The 18,348-nt window shown below is 41.6% G+C and overlaps 1 protein-coding gene across 10 annotated transcripts in view; it reads right to left on the bottom strand.

Moving 5' to 3' along the window:
- Positions 1–6,002: 6,002 nt before the first annotated feature.
- ABHD18 (abhydrolase domain containing 18) overlaps positions 6,003–18,348 on the bottom strand; it is a 67,565-nt gene continuing 55,219 nt past the window's right edge. For all 10 annotated transcript variants that reach the window (XM_023217576.2, XM_023217579.2, XM_023217578.2 and 7 more), the window contains 3 exons: positions 14,128–14,506; positions 12,829–12,991; positions 6,003–6,578 (listed from right to left, as the gene is read on the bottom strand). In XM_023217576.2, coding sequence (XP_023073344.1) covers positions 6,527–6,578; positions 12,829–12,991; positions 14,128–14,506 — 594 coding nt within the window. In that variant the 3' untranslated portion in view covers positions 6,003–6,526. The remainder of the gene's footprint in view (positions 6,579–12,828; positions 12,992–14,127; positions 14,507–18,348) is intronic.

Genomic DNA, 18,348 nt, shown 5'->3' on the forward strand with positions numbered 1-18,348 from the left:
GGTGGGCAGATCACCTGAAGTCAGGAGTTCAAGACCAGCCTGACCAACATGGAGAAACCCCGTCTCTGCTAAAAAAAATACAAAACTAGCTGGGCGTGGTGGCGCATGCCTGTAATCCCAGCTACTTGGGAGGCTAAGGCAGAAGAATCACTTGAACCTGGGAGGCAGAGGTTGTGGTGAGCCAAGATCGTGCCACTGCATTCCAGCCTGGGCAACAAGAGCAAAACTCCATCTCAAAAAAATAAAAAATAATAAAAAATAAAAATTCAGTACCTCAGTTTTAATGGCCTCATTTCACATGATCAATAGCCACATGTGACTAAAGACTACTGTGTTGGGTAGAGTAGATGGAGTACCTTTCTGTCACTATATAAAGTTATATTGGACAGTGCTGTTTTATACTCTTATTTAATGGTTGCTCACATGACCTGTTACCTCAGTCTGTTTGGGCTACTATAAAATAATACCTTAATTTGGTGGCTTAGACAACAGATATTTATTTCTCACAGTTCTGGAGCTGGGGAGTCCACCAAGGTGCTGGCCCATTTAATTCCTGGCTTATAGTTCATACAGTCATTGGTTTCCTAGGATTTTGTCTATAAGAATATTCCTAGAATTAGGCTATTTTACTGCAAAGTGCCCAAATGACCTTTTTCCCCTTTGTCTAATCTACTATAATCTTTCCTCACATTTCCACATGCAGTTACTATTATTAACATACAGGAGACTCTAAGACTCCCATTCCCAGTCTAACTAAATCTCTAGATTTTGTTTGCAGTATATTTATTCATGAGTATAAATGTAATCACATTCAACATTCAGCAACACTGAGATAACTATGGTCTGTAAGAATGTTTATTTCCCTCAGATCACACAACTTTGGGGAAAATTTTGGTTATTTCTATAGAGATACTGATACTGTTCTGCTAGAGCCTCCCTTGCTTATTGCTGTCTTACCTTGTTTAGGGCATAATAACAAAGAAGGAACATATACACTCAGTTCAAGTTTGGGTACATTAATCAAACATGACATGTGTCTACTGTATTTACAATAATACCTCTTAAAAAAAGCACAAATGATTAGCTTTTAAAATATACTTTTATTGTGAAATATAATACAAGATTTTAAAATGATTTTTAAAATTTCAATTACAGTGTTAACAATTCAATTATCTTTACGAGAGAAAGCACCACATTACAAAAATACAAAGAAGGAATCTAAAATGCACATGCTAAAATGACAATAGTAATTAAATTAGCAAATCATGAAATTCAGAAGCGTTTTCTAATTACAGATCTAAATCAGGGGTCTCAAACATAGAAGTCTTCAGGGCTGAGTAGGAACTACAAAGTAGAGAAGCTGTCTGATATAAGAGGGAAGTCCAGCAGGCTGTGGCAAACTGGAGAATGCATACCCAATCGAAAGACTTCAAATTCAAAAATTTTTGAAACATTATGTACATCAAATAAAACAACTGTGGGTCAAACTGGCCTACGTGAACTACCAGTTTACAACTCTGGTCTAAATGAATTTACAATATTTTATGTAGTACCTAATCCTCAAAATGGCAGACAAATGGCAGACTGCACTTCGAGATTTTTTTTTTTTTTTTGAGATGGAGTCTCGCTCTGTCCCCCGGGCTGGAGTGCAGTGGCCGGATCTCAGCTCACTGCAAGCTCCGCCTCCCGGGTTTACACCATTCTCCTGCCTCAGCCTCCGGAGTAGCTGGGACTACAGGCGCCCACCACCTTGCCCGGCTAGTTTTTTGTATTTTTTAGTAGAGACGGTGTTTCACTGTGTTAGCCAGGATGGTCTCGATCTCCTGACCTCGTGATCTGCCTGTCTCGGACTCCCAAAGTGCTGGGATTACAGGCTTGAGCCACCGCGCCCGGCCTCGAGATTTTTTCTCTCTCTCTCTATATATATATTACATATATGTATATACATACATATATGTATATGTATATATATATTTATGTATTTGAGAATACTTAAGCCACCATTTTGGGGGAAATAGATTAAAAAATTCTAAGAAAAGTTATGTTGCACTTTGAACATCAACTGAGGTAGTTATTTTTTTTTTTTTTGAGACGGAGTCTCGCTCTGTCACCCGGGCTGGAGTGCAGTGGCCGGATCTCAGCTCACTGCAACCTCTGCCTCCCAGGTTCACGCCATTCTCCTGCCTCAGCCTCCCGAGTAGCTGGGACCACAGGCGCCCGCCACCTCGCCCGGCTAATTTTTTTGGGTATTTTTAGTAGAGACGGGGTTTCACCGTGTTAGCCAGGGTGGTCTCGATCTCCTGACCTCGTGATCCGCCTGTCTCGGCCTCCCAAAGTGCTGGGATTACAGGCTTGAGCCACCGCGCCTGGCCTATTTTTTTTTTTTTTTTTTGAGACAGAGTTTCGCTCTTGTTGCCCAGGCTGGAGTGTAATGGCACAAACTTGGCTCACCACAACCTCCGTCTCCCAGGTTCAAGCGATTCTCCTGGCTCAGCCTCCTGAGTAGCTGGGATTACAGGCATGCGCCACCACACCCGGCTAATTTTGTGTGTGTGTGTGTTTTTTTTAACTTTGTATTTTTAATAGAGATGGGGTTTCTCCATGTTGGTCAGGCTAGTCTCGAACTCCTGACCTCAGGTGGTCTGCCCACTTCGGCCTCCCAAAGTGTTGGGATTACTGGTGTGAGCCACCGCACCTGGCCTAGGGATATTTTTAATACATCTGGTTAAGAGATGAAATTTTAAAAATACTTTCTTTCACACTTTATTTTAGAAAAGTTAGTTATGCCTAAGAATTAATTAAAACTAAATCAAAATTTCATTTTTTAACAATAGAAATTCACACAACATAGTACATTATTGCTTAGTAAGAAATGTTTATGTGAACAATAATAAAGTACTGGTTTTACTAAAACCATTGTTCAAAAAGCATTTAATCATATAACCTCAATATATACATAATATAAGAAAATCGTAATTCAGTTGACAAGTTTTATTTAAAGAGTATTTTGTGGAAGAACTTTAGTAGATTTTATACTTTCGGTTAAAACTAAAGGTTCTCATCTGAACATGTAAAATTGCTTATCGCTCAAAGAGCTGTACAGTGTTGGCTTGTTGTGCCAAAGTAGTTTGAAAGAAGTTACTACTTTACCATCAATAACTTTACATTAATAATTTTTAAATATTTGTAAAAAATTAAGATGATAGAGGCATTAGAGGTGACAAATGAAATCTCCTTTAAAAAGACTCCAAAGGCACATTATTATTCAAATATCTTTAGTAGACTAAGAATACCTATTTAAAAATAATTCACAAACAACACAATTTCAAACGAAACTCAAATATACCTACTGTAAAACTTCACACAATCCCCCAAAATATTTTCTACTTTTTTAACATTTTAGCTGAGAGCTAGAGAAGTTTAACATAAACAGAAAGCACCAAATCTAGCCATATAATCCCCCATTTAAAAGAGTTAATAGCTATTACATAAAACTTTATTTTCTGTAAAATAAAGTTTATATGGGACAAATCAATTGCATATGTGTCTATTAAATTCTGAAATTAAAAGCCAAAGCTGTTAAGTATTTGGGTAGTTAGATGGTTAGTAATCCAAAGAATAAGCATATAAAAAAAGTAATTAAAAAAATAAAAATGGCCCGATGCGGTGGCTCATACTTGTAATTCCCGCACTTTGCGAGGCCGAGATGGGCGGATCATGAGGTCAGGAGATTGAGACCACGGCGAAATCCCATCTTTATTAAAAACATAAAAAATTAGCTGAGCGTGGTGGCGGGCGCCTGTAGTCCCAGCTGCTGAGGAGGCTGAGGCAGGACAATGGCGTGAACCTGGGAGGCGGAGCTTGCAGTGTGACGAGATCGCCACTGCACTCCAGCCTGGGTGAAAGCGAGACTCCATCTCAAAAATAAAAATAAAATAAAATAAAATAAAATAAAATAAAAATAAATAAAATAAAATAAAACAAAATAGGCCGGGCGCGGTGGCTCAAGCCTGTAATCCCAGCACTTTGGGAGGCCGAGAAGGGCGGATCACGAGGTCAGGAGATCGAGACCACCCTGGCTAACACGGTGAAACCCCATCTCTACTAAAAATACAAAAAAAAATTAGCCGGGCGAGGTGGTGGGCGCCTGTGGTCCCAGCCACTCGGGAGGCTGAGGCAGGAGAATGGCGTGAACCCAGGAGGCAGAAGTTGCGGTGAGCTGAGATCCGGCCACTGCACTCTAGCCTGGGTGACAGAGCAAGACTCTGTCTCAAAAAAAAAAAAAAATAAATAAATAAAAAATAAAAAAAATAAATAAAATGTCAGGTCGAGTGTGGTGGCTCACGCCTATAATCCCAGCACTTTGTGAGGCCAAGGCAGGCGGATCACTCGAGGTCAGGAATTCGAGACCAGGCTGGCCAACATGGTAAAACCCCGTGTCTACTAAAAATACAAAAATTAGCCGGGCATGGTAGCAGGCACCTGTAATCTCAGCTACTCAGGTGGAGGCAGGAGAACCACTTGAACCCAGGAGGCGGAGGTTGCAGTGAGCCAAGATCATGCCACTGCACTCCAGTCTGGGCCACAGAGTGAGACTCTGTCTCCAAAAAAACAACAAAAAAAGAGACACAGTATCCATCAGTTACTGGAACAGGTCTTCCAATGTTTCCATTTTTGTGAATTGAAACTTTTTCAGTAGGGAGAAATAAGTTTGGCATTTTGTTCTGTTTTGGTGTGAGACTGAGTCTTGCTCTTGTCTCCCAAGCTGGAGTGCAATGGTGCAATCTCGGCTCACTGCAACTTCTGCCAACAGGATTCAAGCGATTCTCCTGCCTCAGCCTCCTGAGTAGTGCCTGCCACCATGCCCAGCTTATTTGTTTTTTTTTTTTTTTTTTTGAGATGCAGTTTTACTCTCTTGCCCAGGCTGGAGTGCAGTGGTGCGATCTCAGCTCACTGCAACCTCTGCCTCTGGGGTTCAACCAATTCTCTTGCCTCAGCCTCCTGAGTAGCTAGGATTACAGGCACACGCCACAATGCCCGGCTAATTTTTTTGTATTTTTAGTAGACACAGGGTTTCACCATGTTGGCCACGCTGGTCTTAAACTCTTTTTTTTTTGAGACGGAGTCTCGCTCTGTCACCCAGGCTGGAGTGCAGTGGCTGGATCTCAGCTCACTGCAAGCTCCGCCTCCCGGGTTCACTCCATTCTCCTGTCTCAGCCTCCTGAGTGGCTGGGACTACAGGCGCCCGCCACCTCGCCCGGCTAGTTTTTGTGTTTTTTAGTAGAGACGGGGTTTCACCGTGTTCGCCAGGATGGTCTTGATCTCCTGACCTTGTGATCCGCCCGTCTCAGCCTCCCAAAGTGCTGGGATTACAGGCTTGAGCCACCGCGCCCGGCGGTCTTAAACTCTTGACCTTGTGATCCACCCGCCTCAGCCTCCCAAGGTGCTGGGATTACAGCCATGAGCCTCCGCACCCGGCCTACTGGCATTTTTTTAAAAATCCTAATCTTTAGTAAAGTTTTAGTCTAGCAAAGTCTAATGCATTTTATCTGCAGAACACTCATTTTGATTATTATTATTATTATTATTTTGAGATGGAGTTTCACTCTTGTTGCCCAGGCTGGAGTGCAATGGTGGGATCTCGGATCACTGCAACCTCTGCTTCCCGGGTTCAAGCAATTCTCCTGCCTCCCGAATATCTGGGATTACAGGCATGCGCCACCATGCCTGGCTAATTTTTCGTATCTGTTAGTAAAGAGGGGGTTTATATTGGTCAGGCTAGTCTTGAACTCCTGACCTCAGGTAATCCGATTGCCTCAGCCTCCCAAAGTGCTGGGATGACAGGCGTGAGCCACTGCACCCTGTCACTCACTTTGATCATTAAAAGCACTTGCATTCAAATAGAGGTACATATCAAAAAAAGAAGAAAAAAAAAAAAAAAGAAAGAAAAGCACTTATCTATGAAGCTATCAGGATATTTTATAATTCAAAGTTAACACTGATTTTATACATCATAAGTATTTATTTCCACAGCAGAAAATTAGTTGAACACAAGATTATGAATTCACCATACATTCAAAAAATAAACATGTTTTTCAAATAAAGTCAATAGTGAAATGTTATAAGGGTACAAAGTAAATGCTGATATATTAAAATCTTGGTTTGATTTAGCAATTTTACTAAAACCCAGAAGAGTTTCTATGAATAAATTTAGTTAATTTAATAAATTATTCATGATTAAAAATTTAGTTTTCATAGATAGTAACAACAAACTAAACATTGAGTATATGGGATTCCAATGAACAATAATAAAAATACTTTAACATTATTTACTTCAAATATTATCTTGAAATTATTCAAATGTATTTGAAGTTTATAGTTAACGGATCTGTAACAATGAATTCCAGACCACATTGATAGCGATTAGATATATTAGTGCTGTCTGCTTGTACTTCACATGATCAGAGGATGAAGCTTCCTTTTGTACGAAACATCTTGGCCACACTGGTTACATATAATAATCCAATTAGTTAGCGTATTTTTGGAGGAAGCGTTCAAATGCATCATAGATGGCTTGTCTAAAATTAAATATGAAAGAAAAACTCTAAGTAACTAACAAAAAGGGGGGACAAACAATGCCTTTATCGTAAGTTATTTCCAAATTTATCTGTGGCTTGCAACTTTACATCCTCTCTAAATAGCTATGAAACAGGCAGTGTACCCTCCTCAGAATGGGTGTTTGAATCCATGTAACTTTATTTTTTTGTTTTTTGAGACGGAGTCTCCCTGTGTCGCCCAGGCTGGAGTGCAGTGGCGCAATCTCGGCTCACTGCAACCTCCGCCCCTCCAGGTTTAAGCAATTCTCTGCTTCAGCCTCTGGAGTAGCTGGGATTACAGGTGCATGCCACCACGCCCAGCTAATTTTTTTGTATTTTTAGTAGAGACGGGGTTTCAACCTTAAAGGCCAGGCTGGTCTTGAACTCCTGACCTCGTGATCCACCTGCCTCGGCCTCCCAAAGTGCTGGGATTACAGGCATGAGCCACCGTGCCCGGCCTTTTTTTTTTTCTTTTGAGACAGGGTCTTGCTCTGTTGCCCAGGCTGGAATATAGTGGCATGATCTCTGCTCACTGCAACCTCTGCCTCCCAGTTCAAGTGATTCTCATGCCTCAGCCTTCCAAGTAGCTAGAATTATAGGCATGCATCACTACACCCTGCTAACTTTTTGTATTTTTAGTAGAGACGGGGTTTCACCATGTTGGCCAGGCTGGTCTCGAACTCCTGGCCTCAACTGATCTGCCTGCCTCAGATGCATGGAACTTTATCACCACTACTGGAAAACATCAAACATACTTCCAATTTTGATGGATCTAGAAGCATTATCTTTTTCTGAAGCACTTTTTTGTGCCTTAGAATATATATTTTCATACACACATACATGCACACACACAGTGGCATATGTGTGTGATGTGTGTGTATAAAATAAATTATGAAAGAAAAAGGAACTGATTTATCATCACTTTGTTGAAAATTAATTATGTAACTTTTCAGAATGTAAGATTCTGTTTCACAGATTATGATATAGATGCTTTTCATTTACTATGAACATGTTCCTAGCTACTTAAAATCAAAAGCCTTGGTTTCCCACATTAACTTTACCGAGTATTTTAATATTTCAATTGAAAAGGAATAGACAAATTTTATCTTCCATAAGGTATTTTTTCTTTCTTTCTTTTTCTTTTTTAGAGGGAAGATCTCACTATGTTGCCTAGGCTTGAGTGCAGTGGTTACTCTCAGGTGCAATCGTAGCACGCTGCGGCCTCAAACTCCTGGCCTCAAGCTATCTTCCCACCTCAGCCTGTTGAGTATCTGGAACTATAGTCCTGCGACACCCTGCCCCACTCACAAGATATTTTTTTCTAAAGCTGTTTTTTTTTCTATTGTATATTACATTTTCATAGCAGAATATTCAGAAAATCCAAAATATAGGAAGGGGAAAACATCATAATCCCATCACTCACATCCACTGTTAATCTTTTCATATCTTTCCTCCAGGCTTTTAAGAAAATGCATGTCTAGGCCGGGCGCAGTGGCTCACGCCTGTAATCCCAGCACTTTGGGAGGCCAAGGTGGGTGGATCACAAGGTCAGGAGTTCGAGACCAGCCTGGCCAACATGGTGAAACCCCGTCTCTACTAAAAATACAAAAATTAGCCAGGTGTGGTGGTGGACGCCTGTAATTCCAGCACTTTGGGAGGCCAAGGTGGGCGGATCACAAGGTCGGGAGTTCGAGACCAGCCTGGCCAACATGGTGAAACCCCCGTCTCTACTAAAAATACAAAAATTAGCGGGCTGTGGTGGTGGGCGCCTGTAATCCCAGCTACTTTGAAGGCTGAGGCAGGAGAATTGCTTGAGCCTGGGAGGCAGAGGATGCAGTAGGTCAAGATCACGCCACTGCACTCCAGCCTAGGTGACAAGCAAGACTCTGGCTCAAAAAAAAAAAAGAGGGCCGGGCGCGGTAGCTCAAGCCTGTAATCCCAGCACTTTGGGAGGCCGAGATGGGCGGATCATGAGGTCAGGAGATCGAGACCATCCCGGCTAACACGGTAAAACCCCGTCTCTACTAACAAAAAAAAAAAAAAAAAAAAAAAAACCCAGCCAGGGGGGGGGGGGGGTGCCTGTAGTCCCAGCTACTCAGGAGGCTGAGGCAGGAGAATGGTGTGAACCCGGGAGGCGGAGCTTGCAGTGAGCTGAGATCCGGTCACTGCACTCCAGCCTGGGCGACAGAGCGAGACTCCGTCTCAAAAAAAATAAAAATAAAAATAAATAAAATAAAATGCATGTCTATATTTTCACCCAGTTTAAATAATAACTATGAGATATTAATTTTGTATCCCATTTGTTCAACTAAGCATTTCCTGACATCCTAACAAAACTGTTAAGACTATCTTTGGCCGGGTGTGGTGGCTCACGCCTGTAATCCTAGCACTTTGGGAAGCCGAGACACGTGGATCACAAGGTCAGGAGACCAAGACGATCCTGGCTAACACAGTGAAACCCCGTCTCTACTAAAAATACAAAAAAAAAAAAAAAAATTAGCCAGGTGTGGTGGCAGGTGCCTGTAGTCCCAGCTACTCAGGAGGCTGAGGCAGGAGAATGGTGTGAACCTGGGAGGTGGAGGTTGCAGTGAGAGGAGATCATGCCACTGCACTCCAGCCTGGGTGACAAGACTTAGATTCTGTCATAACATAACATAACATAAAATAACATAACATAAAATAACATAAAATAAAATAAAATAAAATAAAATAAAATAAAATAAAAAGACTATCTTTGAAACTGATAGGCTGCTAATAGATTATTATTTCCAATATGTTGGGAAGTCATAGTTTTACAACATGCTTGTCTTTCTTTGGCTCAAGGATTCGATCCTTGTGAATTATAATGAACCATGAGAAGGGAAAAAAATTAGAGGTGGATATTTGCATGTTGGTGTAAACACATAAAGAGATTTTGTTTTGAAGACAGATATGACAGCAATAGGGGAGAAGTAAAGAGGACTTTGAAATTATTGCCCACTGGATAATTTTTTTCCTCAGAGTTAGTTCCAGGCACTTGCTCTTGTGGAATGAATCTGAATTGGTTTACTTCCTGGTGCCTAAAGTTACAATACGGGCTTGTGTACATGTGAGAAGGCTTAGGAAAGGTGTATGTCCCTTTTTAATCATTTAAATAGCCTCTTATTCACTTGTATTATCAATAAGCTCTAAATAACATAAAATATTAGAGCACATAAAGCAATGGCTTTATTTATTTATTTATTCATTCATTTTTTGAGACAGAGTCTCACTGTCACCCAGGCTGGAATGTACTGGCACGATCTCAGCTTACTGCAAGCTCTGCCTCCCGGGGGAATGACGTGGCGTGATCTCAGCTCACTGCAACCTTTGCCTCCCGGGTTCAAGTGATTCTCCTGCCTCAGCCTCCTGAGTAGCTGGGATTATAGGTGTGTACCACCATGCCTGGCTAATTTTTTGTATTTTTAGTAGAGACGGGGTTTCACCATATTGGCCAGGCTGGGCTCAAACTCCTGACCTTGTGATCAACCCCCACCTTGGCCTCCCAAAGTGCTGGGATTACAGATGTGAGCCACTGTGCCTCGTGGCTTCTTTTATTTTTATGTTTGGTGTGTGAAAAGACTGAATTTTTAAGAATTCTACTATTCCAATGTCATCTAAACTCAGTTAAGTTTTGAAGTGACTGATGGGGAATGGAAGAGGTCAAATAGCTTAGTAGTGACTCCATCTGAGCAAGTTACTTAATCTTTTTTGTTCCCTTTATTCTGTGTAAAGGGGATAATAACAGAGCAATTGCTCTAGCATCTGGCACATGATAATAATTAACATTTATGTCTCTCAAGTGAAGCCTTCATAGTAGCATTTTTGAGTTTTCATATTTGACTTTGATTATAAATCTACTCTTCCTAATACCTCTTAGCTATACTCCCACTTAGATACACAAAAGAGTGAAATAAATTTGATACTAATTTACTAATGCAAACAAGTGGGTCCTCTGCATTCACATGTATAACAGAACTTTAGACTCTTCTTAAGCAACTCTAGCAACCCTAGGTAGTCACAGATTTTCGTTTATTTGTTTATTTATTTATTTATTTTTGAGACAGAGTCTTGCTCTGTCGCCCAGGCTGGAGTGCAGTGGCACGATCTCGGCTCACTGCAAGCTCTGCCTCTTGGGTTCAAGTGATTCTCCTGCCTCAGCCTCCCGAGTAGCTGGGATTACAGGTGCCCGCCACCACGCCCGGCTAATTTTTTGTATTTTTAGTAGCGACAGTGTTTCACCGTGTTAGCCAGGATGGTCTCGATCTCCTGACCTCGTGATCCGCCCACCTCGGCCTCCCAAAGTGCTGGGATTACAGGCGTGAGTCACTGCGCCTGGCCTGTTTATTTGTTTTAATTTTGTTGTGCCAGAGGGCCAATGAGTATTGGATAGTCTGCTCACTCACCAATAGGGACTCAAATGCTGCATGAATACTTCTTACAAGATCATACTATAAGGCCGGGCGCGGTGGCTCAAGCCTGTAATCCCAGCACTTTGGGAGGCCGAGACGGGTGGATCACGAGGTCAGGAGATCGAGACTGTCCTGGCTAAGATGGTGAAACCCCGTCTCTACTAAAAATACAAAAAAACTAGCCGGGCGAGGTGGCGGGCGCCTGTAGTCCCAGCTACTCCGGAGACTGAGGCAGGAGAATGGCCTAAACCCGGGAGGCGGAGCTTGCAGTGAGCCGAGATCCGGCCACTGCACTCTAGCCTGGGCAACAGAGCAAGACTCCGTCTCAAAAAAAAAAAAAAAAAACATCGTACTATAAAAAGCAAGGTTTACTATATCCTTCAAGACATAACAGACTTGAAGAATTGGTCTATTTCTCAAAAAGGTGACATTTATAAGTTGAGCTAGATAAGTAACAACATACAAAAATTATTTCTTACGTTAACAAGAGCTAAAACAAGTCAAACATATCACATACAATTCTTCCATTAGATAGTTATCCAGTTGGCAGCTTTTTTGAACACTTATGGACACGGCACTGATCTAATCATTTATGTGAACTAATTTATTTAACCATTAATAATAACATGATGAATATGTTCCAATAATGTAGAATACCAGAAAACTGTAGTTTTAGCATAAAAGGTTTTTTTTTTTGGTGAGACAGAGTCTCGCTCTGTCTCTCAGGCTGGAGTGCAGTGGCACAATCTTGGCTCACTGCAAGCTCCGCCTCCCGGGTTTTAAACCATTCTCCTGCCTCAGCCTCCTGAGTAGTTGGGACTATAGGCATGTACCACCTATACCTGGTTAATTTTTTTTTTGTATTTTCTTTTTTTTGAGACAGAGTTTCGCTCTGTCGCCCAGGCTGGAGTGCAGTGGCCGGATCTCAGCTCACTGCAAGCTCCGCCTCCCGGGTTTACACCATTCTCCTGCCTCAGCCTCCCGAGTAGCTGGGACTACAGGCGCCCGCCACCTCACCTGGCTAGTTTTTTGTATTTTTTAGTAGAGACGGGGTTTCACCGTGTTAGCCAGGATGGTCTTGATCTCCTGACCTCGTGATCCGCCCGTCTCGGCCTCCCAAAGTGCTGGGATTACAGGCTTGAGCCACTGCACCCGGCCTTTTTTTGTATTTTCAATAGAGACGGAGTTTCACCGTGTTAGCCAGGATGGCCTTCATCTCCTGACCTCATGATCCACCCATCTCCGCCTCCCAAAGTGCTGGAATTCCAGGTGTGAGCCACCGCGCCCGGCTAGCATAAAAGTTTTTATAAGTTCTAACTAAAATAGTGGAGTCATATAAAGTTGTTAAAATTAAAAGCACTTCTTATTTAAGGTTCAATATTCACTTGCTAACTGAAAAACATTGCTAAATTATTCCACAGATGTTCAGGCCATTCTGAAAAAACATCAGTATAGAGTGAAAAAACTCTTGATGCACCAAAGCAACTTTAACAAGCCGTGGGTCGTCCTTCTCACATCCTAAAATACGTGGCCATTAATATTTGAAGAGGGGAAAGCCACATGATAAAGCATGCCTATGAAATGCATCATGCCTAGTTCTCTACAAGAAAAAGAAAAGAAGAAGATGAAATCCTAGGAAAGAGGGAAAAGTAACTAAATGTGAGATTTGTGGGAGGTGAGGGGGGCATTCAAAGATTGAAACAGATAATAAAAATACCTAATCTTTTATATTTGTTGAAGCAAAAAAATCCAGAAAACAAACAACAAATGAACGAATTAGCTGTTTAGACCAGCCATCTTACCTGAAGAGTCCTTGTTTAAAAAGATAAGCACTAATATGACCCCCTTCTAAGTATCGGATCTCACAACCAGGCCAAATTTCTTGTAAACTTCGAACTCCTGTTCGTGGAATATAGGCATCTTCTTTGGCTTGAACGACTATAATGAGGCTTGGATCAACTGGTACTAGGTATAGGATTTTAAAAAATTCAACATATACACATTAGAAAATAAAAAACACCACACAATGTAGTAAATAAAACATTCATCAAACATTTTTGATTTAGTTAAAAATCAACTATAATAGGCTACATTACTCATCTCCAGTATGAGATAAACATTCTAAAAATGATACAAAATACTGTGGGGTTTTTTTTTTTTTTTTTGAGACGGAGTCTTGTTCTGTGGCCGGATCTCAGCTCACTGCAAGCTCCACCTCCTGGGTTTACACCATTCTCCTGCCTCAGCCTCCCGAATAGCTGGGACTACAGGCGCCCACCACCTCACCCGGCTAGTTTTTTGTCTTTTTCAGTAGAGACGGGGTTTCACCATGTTAGCCAGGATGGTCTCGATCTCCTGACCTCGTGATCTGCCCGTCTCGGCCTCCCAAAGTGCTGGGATTACAGGCATGAGCCACTGGGCCTGGCCACCCAGCTAATTTTTATATTTTTTGTAGGGACAGGGTCTCACTATGTTGCCCGGGCTGGTGTCAAACTCCTGGGCTCAAGTGATCCTCCCACCACAGTCTACCAAAGTGCTAGGATTACAGGCGTAAGCCATTGTGACCAGCTCCAGAGTGTGTGTTTGTGTGTCTGTGTGACAGAGTCTTGCTCTGTCACCTAGGATGGAGTGCAGTGGTGTGATCTTGGCTCACTGCAACCTCCATCTCCTTGGGCTGAAGTGATCCTCCCACTTCAGCCTCCCAGGTAGTTGGAACTACAGGCACGCACCACCACACATGACTACTTTTTCGTAATTGTTTTTGGTAGAGACAGGGTTTTACCATGTTACCCAGGCTGGTCTTGAACTCCTGGGCTCAAGCAATCCACCTGCCTCAGCCTCCCAAAATGCTGGGATTACAGGCATGAGCCACCATGCCCGGCTGTCCAGTGTGTTTTTTAAGGAATAAGATAATCTTAAATTTTCATAGATAGAATGTGATACATTTAAGTAAAGCAACTTATCTCTGCAAACATATTCTGGAGCCAACAAAAAAATATACCCTTGAAATATATAAAATTATCTTATAAAGCATCCTTTACAATGTTTCACAAATATTTACACATCAGCAAATATTCTCAATTTCATATAAAAATTAGTACCTGAGAAATTTGCCACATGAGTACATTCATCCATGACACCTTTCATAAATATTAAAGATTCTTTCCGAAGATTGTTTCTTCTTTGTTCTTTACTAAGTAGGTGATATGACTGAGGGTTGCAACTTGTGGAACTACTTTTGTTGGTTGAAAGTGTTTGATTGAAGCACTTCATCTTAGAGGTATCTTGCAACAAGAGTCCTTCTGATGTTGCACTGACAGATGTTTTACTAGAATTATGGCAGTCAGCAGGTTTTTGGGATACAACTTGGTTTGTTATATCTAAATTTAAAGTTCTGGAAACCAGATTAAGCTTAGTTAGCTTGTCTGTACTGCTAGTGAAGCATTTCACAAACTCTTGTCCCATTTTGAAAGAATCTGTCTGAACATATGAAAGAAAACATTATTTAATATAAAATAGGGGTTTATTAACAACTTTGTCAAAAAAAAAAAAGAGGAAAGACAAATGTCCATCAATGAATAAATGGATAAACAAAATGTGGTACATTCAAACAATTAAACATTATTCAGTCTTAAAAGGAATGAAATTCTGACACATGCTACAACACGGATGAACACTGAAGACATTATCTTAAGTGAATAAGCCAGACACAAAAGGAGAAATATTGTATGATTCCACTCATATGAGGTCCCTATAGTTGTAAAATTCATAGTGATGAAAAGAGAATGGCAGCTGCCAGAGACTGGGAGAAGGGAGGAATGAGTAGTTTTGTTCAATGGGTAAGTTTCAGTTTGAAAAGATAAAAACGTTTTAGAGATAGATGGTGGTGATGGTTGCACAACATGTATATACTTAATGCCACTGAACTATACACTTAAAAATGGTTACGATAGTAAATTTCATGTTGTATATATTTACCATAATTTGTTTTCTTTTGAGACGGAGTCTCGCACTGTCCCCCAGGCTGGAGTGCAGTGGCGCGATCTCGGCTCACTGCAAGCTCCTCCTCCCGGGTTCCTGCCATTCTCCTGCCTCAGCCTCCCGAGCATCTGGGATCACAGGCGCCCGCCACCACGCCTGGCTAATATTTTGTATTTTTAGTAGAGATGGGGTTTCACCGTGTTAGCCAGGACGGTCTGGATCTCCTGACCTAGTGATGCACCCACCTCAGCCTCCCAAAGTGCTGGGATTACAGGTGTGAGCCACCATGCCTGGCCTCATAATTTTTTTAAAAAAGAAAGAGGTATCAAAATTTAACTCAGGACTAAGATAAATTAGTGACTTACACTTCATTGCTGTTTCCTACTTAACAGTAAAGGGTATCATTTAGCCTGCATCATTTTTCTTTTTTTACAGCCAAAGTTTTGAAATCCATGATCTACCTTAACCTTTGAACTTCTAAAAGTGTTACAAATGAGTTACGTAAATTCAAACAGAAGAGGACACCAGCTTCCCCAAATCCCTTTCTCTGGTTGAAGTAACCAGAATTAAAAATTATTGGCTGGGCGTGATAGCTCACGCCTGTAATCCCAGCACTTTGGGAGGCTGAGGCGGGTAGATCATGATGTCAGGAGATCAACACCATCCTGGCCAACATGGCAAAACCCTGTCTCTAATAAAAATACAAAAATTAGCCAGGCATGGTGGTGTGTGCCTGTTACCCCAGCTACTTGGGAGGCTGAGGCAGGAGAATCGCTTAAATCTGGGAGGCAGTGGTTGCAGTGGGTTGATGTTGTGCTACTGCACTCCAGCCTGGGTGACTCCGTCTTAAAAAAAAAAAAAAAAAAATTCAAGAAAAAAAGAAATATTGCCTATTAAAGTCTCAAAACTATATTCTAAGTTTAAGGACTTGTAAATACAGTTATGTGTTGTTTAATGATGGGATATGTTCTGAGAAATGCATCATTAGGTGGTTTCATTGTTGTGTGAACATCACCGTGTATTTACATAAACCTAGATGGTATAGCTGACTACACACCTAAGCTATATGGTATAATCTATTGTTCCTAGGTTACTAACCTATACAACATGTTACTGTACTTAATACTGTAGGCAACTATAACACAATTATAAGTATTTGTATATCTAATCATAGAAAAGGTACAGTAGGCCAGGCATGGTGGCTCATGCCTGTAATCCCAGCCCTTTGGGAGGCCGAGGTGGGTTGATCGCTTGAGGTCAGGAGTTCCAAGACTAGCCTGGCCAACAAAGTGAAACCTTGTCTCTACTAAAATATAAACATTAGCCAGGTGTGATGGTGGGTACCTGTAATCCCACCGACTTGGGAGGCTGAGGCAGGAGAATCATCTGAACCCAGGAGGTGGAGGTTACAGTGAGTAGAGACTGTGCCACTGCACTCCAGCCTGGGTGACAGAGCAAGACTCCATCTCAAAAAAAAAAAAAAAAAAAAAGAAAGAAAAAGAAAAAAGGTATAGTAAAAATATCGTATTAAAATCTTTTGGGCCACCTTATATATGTGACTGAAGCATTGTTATGCAGAACATGACTGTACAATGTAAGTAAAAATAAACTTTGTTATATGCTAAAACCAAAGTCAAAAGAAAAAATGACAGCCTGGGAAAATATATTTGCAATTCACATTACAAACAGCAAATCATTTTAATTTATTAAGAGCTAGAACTGAGTAATTTTTTAAAAGCCCAGAACCCCCAAAATGAGCAAAGGATATACACATAAAGGTAACAGAAAACAAAATACAAATTGCTTTTTTTTTTTTTTTTTGAGGTGGAGTCTCGCTCTGTCACCCAGGCTGGAGTGCAATGGCATGATTTCAGCTCACTGCAACCTCCCCCTTTTGGGTTCAAGCGATTCTCCTGCCTCAGCCTCCCGAATAGTTAGGACTATAGGGGCATGCCACCATGCCTGGCTAATTTTTCTTTTTTTCTTTCTTTTCTTTTTTTTTTTTGAGACGGAGTCTGGCTCTGTCGCCCAGGCTGGAGTGCAGTGGCGCGATCTCAGCTCACTGCAAGCTCCGCCTCCCGGGTTTACGCCATTCTCCTGCCTCAGCCTCCCGAGTAGCTGGGACTACAGGCGCCCGCCACCTCGCCTGGCTAGTTTTTGTGTATTTTTTAGTAGAGACAGGGTTTCACCCTGTTAGCCAGGATGGTCTCGATCTCCTGACCTCGTGATCCGCCCGTCTCGGCCTCCCCAAGTGCTGGGATTACAGGCTTAAGCCACCGCGCCCGGCTATTTTTTTCTTTTTTTTTCAGACAAAGTCTCGCTCTTGTATCCCAGGCTGGAGTGTAATGGCATGATCTCGGCTCACTGCAATCTCCACCTGGGTTCAAGCAATTCTCCTGCCTCAGCCTCCCGGGTAGCTGGGATTACAGGTGGCTGCCACAATGCCTGGCTAATTTTTGTTTTAAGTAGAGACGGGGTTTCACCATGTTGGCCAGGCTGGTCTCGAACTCCTGACCTCATGTGATCTGCCCGCCTTGGCCTCTCAAAAGTGCTGGGATATAGGCGTGAGCCACCATGCCTGGTAAATTTTTTGTATTTTTAATAGAGACAGGGTTTCATCATGTTAGCCAGGATAGTCTCAATCTGACCTCATGATCTGCCCACCTCGGCCTCCCAAAGTGCTGGGATTACAGGCGTGAACCACCGTGCCCAGCCAAACTGCTCTTAAACTTATAAAAACTTGCTCGATTTCCCTCATACTTAAGTTAATTAAAACTATGCCATTTTCCAGTGCCAGTTGACAAAAAATAAAAACTCAAGTTTGATAACACACTGAATTTGGAAACTTATGAAGAAAGACACACATTCCTGCTGGTGGTGTAAACTGACATAATTAGAATTAGACAAAACCTAACTATATTACTATACCCTTGACTCAGCAATCATATTTCTAGGAATTTACACTTATTTAACATGAATATACAAAGTTACTCACTGCAGCACTGTTTATTAACAGCGAAAGATGAGAAACAACATAAACATCAACAGGGTACTGATTGATTTAAGTATGGTACATCCATTCACATAATAGACTATTATACAGCAGTAAAAAAATAATAAGGAAACACTTTGTACAGTGTTACATACAAACACTTTGTAAATAAAAAAAGGGAAGTGAGGCTGGGCACGGTGGCTCATTCAGGCAGGAGAATCGCCTGAACTCAGGTGGCAGAGGTTGCAGTGAGCCGAGATTGTGCCGTTGCACTCCAACCTGGGCAACAAGAGCGAAACTCCGTCTCAAAAAAAAAAAGAAATAAAATTGGTTGAAGACAAGGAAAACA

This window comes from Piliocolobus tephrosceles, chromosome 3 (genome assembly GCF_002776525.5).
Source record: "Piliocolobus tephrosceles isolate RC106 chromosome 3, ASM277652v3, whole genome shotgun sequence".
Classification (NCBI taxonomy): domain Eukaryota; kingdom Metazoa; phylum Chordata; class Mammalia; order Primates; family Cercopithecidae; genus Piliocolobus; species Piliocolobus tephrosceles.